Raw genomic sequence first — 12,575 nt, forward strand, 5'->3', positions numbered from 1 at the left:
AATTGATATAGCACAAGGGCACGACATCTTTATAATGACCATCACACAATTTGCATCGATTTGCTTCACGCTGGCTACAAAAAGAAGATTCATCTCAATACTGCACATTAACATTCGTCAGCATGTGTGTCGAGACTCGTCGTCGGATAGATCATTGAGCCCTCTTGGGATTGTTCCTAAAACGATGAAAATCTCTCTTCTAAGATTGATCTTCCAGAAAACGGAAATCACTCAAATTACAATACGAATCCTAGTACACATGATGTCAGAACATGGAAAATCACATTGGCCAAACTTACAGTACGCCATCTCAAAACTCCACACATTTTGATTGAACCACAGTGGCAAGGGCACTTTACTTTGTATTATGTACATGCTATTTAATAGCAACGAATTCGACCGTCCGGTGTTTAAAAGCAAGCAACACCCATCAAAATCTTCACTTCTAATATAGTGGTGAAGGAATAACTTGTGCCATCAGCATAATGGCAATAAGAAGAATTAGGCAACTTTCAAACTCTGAGATAAACTCTATTGCATGGTCGAACGCAAAAACAAACTAATAAAGTTGAAAAATAAGAACTGACTGCACTCCAATGCCTCTTTCCAGTTGAAAAGTTGCCCAACTTGACACATGAACGTGTTGCAAGTCATAGCTAGGCAACCCCATGCAAGAGTTCATGAAACTCCGTAACTGACTCTTTGTTTTACGAAAGGTGGAACAGCATGTCTCTCATTCAGACAAAGTCCATCCTTTCTCCTTTTCCTCTATTGACAGGCATCTGCACTAACCTGAATGATGTTCAGAAAGGAGAAGGAAACACTATAATGGACTTGAGATATTCAGGACGATACTACCTTCACTCTAGAGATTCTTTTGGAGCCATGACTTCCACAAGGCTCGAGTCTGTCGATGGAGCAAACCTAGAAAACAATAAAATGCAAAAGGTACTAACAACTAAACTCTAGCGACTTTTGGCTCTTATGCAAAATCTCAAACAGAAGCAGATTTTTGCTAAAGAAAAAGAAAGATCAAATTCAAATTTTTGAATCAAAACCAAATCCGTATTTTTATGTTAACTAAAAAACAATCTGCTCAGAGGAAGCAAAACAGGTACATGATACATCCATGAGCATATGTTTATGCCAAGTGTACCTTAGAGCCCTCGCTTTTCGTTTCTCAATTTCCTCCTTGTCCTCTGGCTCTGATGATTTAAATCTTTCAAGACGAGCTTTCTTTTTGGCATCCTCATCCACAATACCAAATCTGTAACAGTAGGCTGACTATTTGTTAATATAAGGAGTCAAGTTGTCAAACAATAACCCAGCAAGCTTCAAGCGTACACCACCTTGCTGCACGAGCTCTCTTTTTTTCAGCTTCTTCGTTCAAGTCCTCCGTGATACCGAACCTGAAATGAATATGAACCATCACTATGCAGAAAGATAAAAACAGAATTGTGGAAAAATGAGGGACTGAACACAGAAAACTCCTCATTAAAGAATGATAGCACAAGAAAACATGTTCCTTTTGATGATTACCCCACACCTGAGATGAATATGAACCATTACTATGTAGAAATATAAAACACAATTGTGAAAAAATGAGGGACCTCTGAACATGGAAAACTTCTCATTAAAAAATGATAGCTCAAGAAAACATGTTCCTTTTAATGATTACCCCACAGTACGACACGTGCACAACCATCCAAATAGCCCTCAAAACTACTCTCAATGGCAACAGAGGCCTGGTCAGTAAAAAGAAAGCAGACTTGGATTTTTAAATCAACTGTCAGGTCTCTAAAAAGTCCTCAAAATTCTTCATTGAGCAAAAGGATCTGTGTAAGCCCCTGTTCAGAATATTTGAGCCAGAAACACCCACAAGATAATATATATAACCATAAGCTCCATCATGCATTGTATTGACTAAATACGATATTACGACGACATCCCCACTACCGTCGTCAGTGCCCAATAGTGGGTGTAGAACTAGGTACTAACATATACTCCCAAACTAGGAACAGGGGTCCCGCCTTATGCCAGCATACCCGGTGGGAATTACCGTGGGGTGCATCACTGAGAAAAGATACGTCTACCTCAGATACGGCCAGGCACATCCACAAAACAGCCCTCACTCCCTAATGCTATGACATGGCCCTCTTGCATTAAGACCGCACTCAGATTGCTACCACAAACATCATAGTAAACCTCAAACTATTTCTACGAATCTAACAAAATCAAAATAGGACAAGTTGTCAACTTCTCGTTGAGCTTCTCAAATATTGCAATCTATGAAGGTTCCACGTAAATGGAACACCCTTTTGAGTCAATGTATGCAAAATCAAAGTAATCTCTGCAAACATTCTAATGAACCGTCAGTAGTATGAGCACAAGCCCAAAAAACTTCGAACTTCATGCACATTCTTTAGATCTAGCCAATTCCGAATAGTCTCAACTTTCGCGAGTTTCATCTACCCCAAAAAGTTTCTCTCTCGTAGGAATGTCACGTCACACTTCACTTGCGCCACGTGGACACGCTTCTACCATAGTCTGGCATGAGTCTTAGCTTAGGACTGAGCTTGGCACCTTTGTGAGCCTCTCTCTAGCAGGACGTGCATGTCCAAGCCAGTCACACTTGCATACCCTCTCTTGCACAAGAACAATCATGTTAGGTGCAGCGGAATGAGTGTTTGCGCTTTGCTCAAGATGAGTGCGCTCCGAACTGTGCTCAAGGTTCCTTTTGTTCTTATGGAAGGTAGAGCCTTCCGTTCTTAATGAGAGAATGCTATGATCACAAACAAAGTAAGTGGACATTGTGCGTGCAAGTGTATGAGACTGAGAGATAGAGAGAAGAGAGATACGACACCAGACGTTGTAAAACCCTCCTCCGAAGGCCCCACTCTCGTCGGCGAGAGTGGTCTACTTATGATTGCACAAAGTGGTACAATGCGGATGCAATGGACTGATGCAACTTGGAACTATGCCGATGACGACGACGACTTTAGGGCTGAAATCTGCGATCTTCTATCTGCTGAATTTCGGGGCTGAAAATGACTGTTTTGGTTGCGTTTTTGTGGGCTGAAAATGGGGATCTTCCGCATGCAGCTAGGGCTGAATCTGCTATCGTCTTCAAGGCTGAAAATGCTGCTGCATCTGCTGCAATAAGGGCTGAAAACCAAAAACGCTGGGGGCTATTGTAGCGTTAGTAAAACGCTGGCCTTCCTGGGGGTGCTGGCGATGAAAGGACTGACACGCCGGGGCTAGGGGTGATGCCCATGAAGCAAAACGCTAGGCTTGATGTCGGCTTGTGGTGGAGATCTGCTAGGGACAGAAAACGCTAGGGCAATGAGGGTGTGGGCGATGAGGGAAAACCAAAACGCCAGGGTTCTGATGGGGTTCTTGTTGAGAAGGTGCCTGTTGAGCGGAAGCTCCTGTTGCCTCTTCTGCCAGAAAGTGCTAACTTGGGTTTGCTTTTATATTAACTTAGCAAAATTGCCCTACCTACTTTTGTTGGAAAGTCACTTAAAAATAATAAGTGAAAAATGTCAAAAATAGGAAAAATAGGCTAAAATCACAAGAAAATTCCCCTGACTGATTCTAATGGATTCTGATGGGAATGCTTATGATCATGTTGTGTGCAACCAGAGGATATGCATCTATACTAAGTGACTGGGCATGCACGGTCTACGAATAGACTCACAAAAGTGCCATATCCCTTCTAAATCTAGACTGACTTGACTGAACTCAATCTTGATCATGTTGTAGCTTGTCCACGGACACATAGGGTTGGATGTGTCATGTGACATCCCCTCCTTTTCAAAGTGAGGTACTGGTACCGAATTGTATGGCGTCGAGGGAGATCGCCAATAGCATCCAGAATCCTGGAAGGGACTCTTCTCCAGCCCACTCTGATGTGTGGATCGTGCAGTACTTGAACTTCATAAAGGTCTACAACGCTTGCTTCTTTGAGCCGCACCGAAAGCGACACAAAGTCTTCTGAGTCTCCTTCAATGCTTCCACTTCTTCTATGGACATAGATCCACCTTCTTCAAGAATCTCCGAGACTGAAAATTCCTGAAACCACTTCCAACACAAAAACATGAACATACCCATTCCATGTAAAGTGAGTGGAAAAAATCTTGTCTTTGCTAAAGACTGTGTATGCAATGTAGATGAACTTAGAGACGGAGTGACAACGCGTTCATCAAACCCATGCAAACAATGAGATCGAATATTTCTCGTATGATCTAGAGCAATCAACTGTGGCAAAACACAATGGAAATGCCCACGCTTGGTGCTCATACTTTCATGTGCTCGTTCGAAAACTGTGTCATGCCAAGGAAGAGACATGGAATTTGACTGCCTTACATACATACTTTTCAGCTTTTCATGAAAAATCCACATATATTCGTGCTCATTCATGAGTGAAACGTGCTCAACATACAATATGTCATGCCTAGGAAAAGGGATCACATAAAGATGCTGACTAAAATACAGGAAACGATCACGAATGAAACATTCGAACAATGCGTGCGTATCAATCATGCGAACGCATAATACTTCCTATGAGGGTTCTTTGGACCGAGGCTCGAGAGCCAAGATCGGTTCTTCGTGATTGGTCAAATCTACAATGAGGTTAGCTTCGCTAGAAAAAGCATCCACTAACACATCATCCTTGTGAACAATCACATCATCTTCATGCAACTCATCATGCTTGTAAGAAATCACATCTTGATTATGCAATTCATCATGCTTATCATTATCAATCAAATCATCATGCTGATCAGTGTCAATCAAATTATCATGCGTTACACAATCATGTAAATCCTGTGTGTTATGCTTTGGAGAAGAAGAGACTGAGAGAGTCTCCTTCTCCTGAATCCTTTCAATCTTGTCCTGCATATTAGCAATGAGAGATGGAGAATGAACAATGTCCTCTCCATGAATGACAATAGGAGAATCACTTTTGGCATGTAAAGTGAGAGTGTTAGCCTCAAAATCAATGAGAGCGTTCAGTTCACGAAACCATTTAATGTCCAAAATCATATCACATCCTGAGAACAACAAATATTCTAGTGAAGGCAACTTGTTGAATTCCAAAAAACACATCAAGGCACTCCTCCGTGATGAGAGCGTCCATATCGGGATGAAAGCCAGAGACCTCCATAGGAGATCTCGGACTAACTTCGAGGCGGGCTCTCTCAACAAGAGAGGGGTTGATGCTGATCACATCATGCATACTATCTGGGTCAAACAATATGACAAAACGCTGCCCCGACATACGACCATAACATTTAATGAGAGAATCATCAATGGGAGAGTCATGAGAAACTTGGGGCACACTCGTGTTATCATTCATTGCATTGACAGAGGAAGTGGGTTCTGTGGATTCTTTACATTCATTCGATTCAAGCTTAGGACATGTTCTTTTTATGTGACCCTTAATGTGACAATGAAAACAACGACCTTCCTTAGAATAAGTGCTTTACTCTTCCGACGTGATGTATCCTCCTACAATTCCGTGTGCTACCTTTTCATCTGGAGTAAGCTTAGGTTTAGCAATTGTGTTAGCCTTACCCTTAGATTCATTGGAAGAATTCTTTTCTGAGAGACTGTTGGAAGATTGGTTAGAAGAGTTACCATTCTTACCGTTCTGAGGGTTCTGAGAAGTCTGCGAGGTACTTGTGAAAGTCTTGTTCTCCTTAGGCTTTCCCTTGTGCTTCATCTCCTGTGCGAGAGCAATCGCTACCGCCTTGTTGAGATCGATTGGATCGAGTACCTCGACATCGTACTTGATATACTCGTCCAATCCAAAGAGAAAAGCCTCTTTGCGCTCATCATCCGATTTGCGTAATTGGGTGTCTAGCTGCAAAACACGATTAGAAAAAGACATGACTGGCATATCATTTTGCTTGAGAGAGCGTCAATCGTCCTTCAATCGTGCAAGGTACTGAGGTGGAATAAACCGCGTCTTGAGCTTGTCTTGAAAATCAGCCCAATTGAAGGAAAGGGACGTGAATTCGTCGGCTTCCTCTAGGTGCGCGGCTAGCTGTGCATCTTGCCATACGTGGTACCAATTGATGGCATCACCGGCAAGGTACATAGCTGCCGTCAAAACTTTGATATTTCCTGTCTTCTTAGTTGTCGCAAAATAAGCATTAAATTGATGCAACCAAGAATGAATAACCGTAGCATCCATCTTACCGTCATACTTATTGAAAGTCAACTTCTCTGTGACTGGATGGTTGGAATCCGCATCATGGCTTGCGCCACTTGAGGAACTCCCACGATCTTTGGGTGGTTCGGTCTTCAAGGCTAGCACTTGTCGAAGCAATTCTTAAGTGCGTAGCTCTCTTTGAGCTTCTCGCTCGGCTTTCCTTTCTGCTTTTCGTTCATCACGCTCGAGTTGGAAAGCAAGGCGATTTGTTACTTGTTATGCCAACGCAACTCAATTCGCTTCTTGTTGTTGGATTGCATTTCTTTCCTGTCGTTCCAAAGTAATGCGAGTCGCTTCTTCTTGTTGTATTGCATTTCTTTCATTGCGTTCCAAAGTAAAACGAGTCGCTTCTTGTTGTGCCAGCATCATGTCCATCATTGACTTGACCATCATCTCCATAGGAGTTAGTACAACTCGTGGCGTAGATGGCAAAGGGGGAGGGTCGAAAAAATCTCCTGGTGGGGAAAAATCTTCGCCACCTCTCTCATGCTCATCACCTGTATGCGAAGTATCCATTCCGCTTCGGGTGACGACCATGCACTATGATCTTTGGTTCTTAAGTTCACGAGAAACTTAGGTTCTTGAGGGTTTTGGTTTCTTGGGTTCTTGAGGATCTTGAGGTTTTCTTTCGCTTGCAAATCGCATTTGAGAAGGATCTTCTCTTCACCCGAGTTTTACTCTTTTCCGCGGGCGCACCCCTTGGCGGCCTTGCGCTCACACCAAGGTTGCTTTTTCCCACCTCACGTGGATTGGCCGGCCGCTAAGTGCACGGTCCGCTCTTAATGAGTGAAAAGAGACACAAGGGGAGGCTGGACAAGCCCTTCTTTTTTGAGATTCCTGTCACTCTTCAAAAAACACGATTAGGAATCGACACGCCCAAGCGAACTTGGGTTCGAGCGACCTCAACAAGCAAAAAAAAAAAATTTATGTGGTTCTCGTGGTTCTTTCCTTGAGTGATACAAACCACTGCCAAAGCTCTAATACCAATATTAGGTGTAGCGGAATGAATGTTTGCGCTTTGCTCAAGATGAGTGCTCCAAACTGTGCTCAAGGTTCCTTTTGTTCTTATGGAAGGTAGAGCCTTCCGTTCTTAATGAGAGAATGCAATGATCACAAACAAAGTAAGTGGACACTGCGTGCAAGTGTATGAGACTGAGAGATAGAGAGAAGAGAGATACGACACCAGAGACGTTGTAAAACCCTCCTCCGAAGGCCCCACTCTCGTCGGCAAGAGTGGTCTACTTATGATTGCGCAAAGTGGTACAATGCGGATGCAATGGACTGATGGAACTTGGGACTATGCCAATGACGACGATGGTGACGACGACGACGACTTTAGGGCTGAAATCTGCGATCTTCTATCTGCTGAATTTCGGGGCTGAAAATGACTGTTTTGGCTGCGTTTTCGTGGGCTGAAAATGGGGATCTTCTGCACGCGGCTAGGGCTGAATCTGCTATCGTCTTCAAGGCTGAAAACGCTGCTGCAATAAGGGCTGAAAACCAAAAACGCTGGGGGCTGTTGTAGCGTTAGTAAAACGCTGGCCTTCCTGGGGGTGCTGGCGATGAAAGGACTGACACGCCGGGGCTAGGGGTGATGCCCATGAAGCAAAACGCTAGGCTTGATGTCGGCTTGCGGTGGAGATCTACTAGGGACAGAAAACGCTAGGGCAATGAGGGTGTGGGCGATGAGGGAAAACCAAAACGCCAGGGTTCTGATGGGGTTCTTGCTGAGAAGGTGCCTGTTGAGCGGAAGCTCCTGTTGCCCCTTCTGCCAGAAAGTGCTAACTTGGGTTTGCTTATATATTAACTTAGCAAAATTGCCCTACCTACTTTTGTTGGAAAGTCACTTAAAAATAATAAGTGAAAAATGTCAAAAATAGGGAAAATAGGCTAAAATCACAAGAAAATTCCCCTGACTGATTCTGATGGATTCTGATGGGAATGCTTATGATCATGCTGTGTGCAACCAGAGGATATGCATCTATACTAAGTGACTGGGCATGCACGGTCTACGAATAGACTCACAAAAGTGCCAGATCACTTCTAAATCTAGACTGACTTAACTGAACTGAACCCTGATCATGCTGTAGCTTGTCCACGGACACATAGGGTTGGATGTGTCACGTGACATCTCATTTGATCATGCAAGCATCTAACCGCGTAAACCACCTCTTATAAGTCATTTTATTAAAAGAACTTTTGGAATTCTTTTTGTAAGTTTGTTGGAAAAGTAGGTAGGGCAAATTGCTAAAGATCCATAAAAGAAACCCATTGGGCACTCGGTAGAAGCAGAAGCAGCAGGACACAGTAGGGCAGGCACCCGCAACAGAGCAGGCAAGCACCCAGAAGTTCCAACGTTTTCTCAAGATCAGCCCAGAGTTTCCAACCTCGACCAATCATTGTTTTCAGCCATTGCCACCAGCGTTTTCAGTTTCCAGACTTAGCCTTGCAAGAACCGCATCCTCTCGTTGCAGATCCTCGCCAGATTCCCCATCTAGTACCAGATCAACCTAGCGATTTCAGATTTCAGCCAAGACCAGCCAGCGTTTTTGCATTTCAGCCCTAGCCCCCGCCGAAGCGGTTGCAGAGCTAGGCCGTAGTACCGCCATAGTAGCAGAGCCCAAGCAGAGCATCTAGCGTTTTTAATTTTCAGCCTTGACGCCGCCGTCGTCAACACCATCGTCGTCGCCGACATCATCATTGTCATCGCAGATCCCTATCTTGACGACGACACCTTCGTCATCGTCATCGCAGTCCCGGACTTGACGATAACACCATCGTCGTCGTCGTCGTCGTCGACATAGACCAAAAGTACCCGTCATTGACTTCACAGTCTTCGACATAGTACCGTCGTCGACTTCTTGGTCGTCGACAAAGACCCTTAGTACCTCGACGTCGACTTCATCATCTTCGACATAGACCTCGTCGTCGACCTCCCCGTCTTCGACATAGAACTCGTAGTACCCGTCGTCGACATCATCGTCATCAACACAGACCCATCAGTACCTCGTCGTCGACATCGAACCTGTCACGGGGACGTGGCAGCTGTTAATTATGTCACTAGGACATGGCAACTGCTAACTTTAGTTGTTAGTTTCTTTCCAATGGGGTTTGTTTTATTTTTGAGACCCTCTTCTTGAAGTAGCAAACGGTCGGACATTTGTATGGCCAATGTGAACGGTAGTTTCACCCGCAGACGGGAAGTGGTCGACACTGAAATTCGTATAGTAAGAGGATGTCTAGGCTCAGAGCAAGATCATATAGGTCCCCCCATCGCACTTAGCAAGTTGGTGGATACTAGGAAGTGAACTCAATAAAGGCCTAAAGTCAAGGTGTGACTACCAACAGAAAGTAACCGACAATTGGGCCACATTGCACTTTTGGATGCGGTCCCAATGAGGATAGATGGTCAGATGACCACAGGGAGCCCAACGGAATCATTTCCTAAAATTTAGGAAACTGCTATTTTGAGCCACGAAATGTGTTCGCGTCATTACCTTCGGTATGACTAGGGGAACATTTTACAACTCTGCCGCGAAGTCAACTGGGCGACCAGTTGGAAGATTTTTAAGCGATGAACCCGAAACGGAAAAATGCTTGTAAATGCATCAAGTGGCACATTTCTGTGCACTTGCCTCACAAAGGAAGAGTTGGCTCTGAATTTTAAGCTGAGAGGAGCCTCATTTGCTCTCTATCACAGGTTAAGAGCTATGGAGTGCTTCCTTTCCCCCTTATGTACAGTGCGGTGCCAGGAGTGATGCCCTATACGCTACGCATTGCTCTCTCTCCCCCCTACGAGCAGTATGTTATGCCCCACTAGTGGGCTTTTCATTTGACCAATGTACAGTTATGTGGGTTCATGCGCGATTGCCGAGGCAAGAGCCTCTTGCACAGATACTGGATTAGCTAGCGGCTAATCCCCCGCAGGTACAAGTGAATTCGGAGAGGTTTCACGTCAAAAATCTCGTCTGATTCAAAGGGCAAGTAGCCCTACAGGTGCGGGAGCTCGAGGTCTTGCTACAGATGCGATCGGCACGCGAAACGGAGCCCGAAACAAGGAATTACAGCCTGCTGTGTATTTTTGCAGGTTTAGGGTTTCGGCCCTAAACGGACTCTAATACCCCCAGGAGGTTCGGGGACGCCAGGGGACCGCTGTACAGGTTGTTGGGTTAAAGGCCTAAATAACCCCTTTTTGTACATTTTTATACTTTGTCCAAGTTCATATTGAACCTGGAACCTGGACACATTTTTTAAAGGTCACTTATAATAAAAGCGGAAAAACTCAAAACTCACTTATTGAGTTTTTCCCAAAAACGTGAGCCCTCTCTCTTCTGCTAGCGCTTCCTCTCCTGCTGACCTTCGCCTCTCCTCTCTGCAAACACATTGCACTTCCTCGCGTGCTCTTTCACTTGCACACACTGCCGCACCCTCATCAACAGGTATCAGAGCCCGATTAGGGTTTGCCCCCAAACCTGCAAACGCTGAATTTCAACCAAGAAGGTCAACTTTCACGCGAGATTTTGCAATTTCGTCACCAAAGGACTCGTCCCCGGACACTAGAGAGCTCCCAGCAACCAAAATTGACCTAAAACAGGCTGAAATTAGGTCAAAAACAGAAAATTACAGATTATGACAGCAAAATACAGGTTTTGCAAATGATATATTAAGGTGTGGGAATACTTTTGCTAAGTCTCCACTACCCGAAAACCCTGAAATTGCCGAAAAACAAGCCCTAAAACAGGTGTTTTAAGCAAATTTCAGATTTACGCAGGTTTTTGCAAGTGTTTTTATGGTGTGATTGATGCAATCTACGCACATTTGACAAATTTTGTCGATGTATGACCATTTGTGGCTCAATTTCATGCAATTTTGATGCTACAAATTGAGGCTTTTGTGCTTACATGCTTCTAAAGGCTGTGTATTAGCCTTATGTATGTCTTCTGAGGCTAAAAACAACTAAATTTGTTGTTTTCGAGCACAAATTCGCTCGTTGAAATTTCATGCGCATAAATTTCAGAAATTGAATTTTGTGCCCAAATCGTCCTATTTTGCCCCAAATTGCTCATGTGACCATTTGGAGCTGTAGTGCACATCTCTGTGAGGCTATACTCCGATTTTTGCGCATTTTGCCCAAAAATTCAGCGTATTGTCCCTCTTATTTCGTGCAACTATGGCCTCATCTTCTTTGGATGTGAAGAACCTCTTCAAGATTAGGAGGTTTGATGGAACAGGTTTTAATCTTTGGAAAGACAGGATTCAAGGAATCCTATTTCTTAAGGATTGCGAAGGGGCACTTGAACAGGTGAAGCCACAGAATATGACAGATGAAGCATGGGTTAGCATGAACAGGAAGGCCGTTACATACATTAAAATGGCCATGACCGATGAGACCGTCATTGATGTGAAAGGTCTCACGACTGCTTTTGATGTGTGGGAGAAGTTAAAGGGAATGTATGAAAATACAACGCCTGTCAACCAGGTGCACTTGATGCGAAAACTTGTTGGCATTCAACTAGATGAGTCCAAGAGCGCGGCAGAGCACTTGTCATTGTTCGCAGGTACTTTGTCGCAGTTACAGGATTCTGGCTTGCCCTCTTTTGATGATAAGCTGAAAGCTATCTTCTTACTTATGACCTTACCTGAGTCATGGGAAACTTTGGTGGTTTCGTTGTCCAATAACCCCAATTTGACCTTTGATGGTGTTAGGGGTTCTATCTTGAATGAAGAAATCAGGAGGAAAGCAAGTGGAGAGGGAGGCAGCTCTGCCAACATGGTTAGAGGCCGGACAGAAAAGAAGAATGCTTATGCACAAAGGAGTAAGAGTAAGAATAAAGAAAGGGGAAATGCAAGCAAAGGCAAGGGTAATGTGACTTGCTATCAATGTGGCAGGAAAGGTCACAAGAAACCCGATTGTAGTTAGAAAGGAAAAAGAATGGCGGAGACAAAAAGAAAGAGAAGAAGGAAGTCAAGGCAAATGCACAGGATAGCTCAAAGGACAAAGAGAAGGCCAATGTGGCTTCTAGTGTCGTGATTGAGGAGCTGTCAGATGTAGAGGACATCTTGTGTGCCACTTTGTCAGATGATGATACTTATGACTTTGATGCCTCTCTAAATGTTCATTCACAGGACATGCAGATCACCAAGAGTGATCTTATTGATGCTTTGTTGACTGTCAATGATGCATTGTCCCAGACTTGGATTGTTGATTCCGGTGCTTCATTTCATGTGACTCCTATCAAGGAGTGTTTCTCTACTTTTGATGTAGGCAAGCGCGGCCATGTATACCTTGGAAACAATCATGCATGTTCCATTGAGGGTATTGGCACTGTGCATCTCTTCATAGATGGCACAAATGAGCTTG

General features: G+C 44.1%; 1 protein-coding gene across 2 annotated transcripts in view; it reads right to left on the reverse strand.

Annotated features, from left to right (window-relative positions):
• Positions 1 to 308: 308 nt before the first annotated feature.
• LOC147427410 (uncharacterized) overlaps positions 309 to 12,575 on the reverse strand; it is a 48,095-nt gene continuing 35,828 nt past the window's right edge. The window contains exons 2-5 of one of the 2 annotated variants that reach the window (XM_086497565.1): positions 1,350 to 1,409; positions 1,157 to 1,267; positions 859 to 924; positions 309 to 792 (exon numbers count right to left, since the gene is read on the reverse strand). In XM_086497565.1, coding sequence (XP_086353691.1) covers positions 861 to 924; positions 1,157 to 1,267; positions 1,350 to 1,409 — 235 coding nt within the window. In that variant the 3' untranslated portion in view covers positions 309 to 792; positions 859 to 860. The remainder of the gene's footprint in view (positions 793 to 858; positions 925 to 1,156; positions 1,268 to 1,349; positions 1,410 to 12,575) is intronic. The other variant, XM_086497564.1, reaches the window with a different exon arrangement.

Source organism: Adiantum capillus-veneris, chromosome 23, assembly GCF_014529385.1.
Source record: "Adiantum capillus-veneris isolate H3 chromosome 23, ASM1452938v2, whole genome shotgun sequence".
NCBI lineage: Eukaryota > Viridiplantae > Streptophyta > Polypodiopsida > Polypodiales > Pteridaceae > Adiantum > Adiantum capillus-veneris.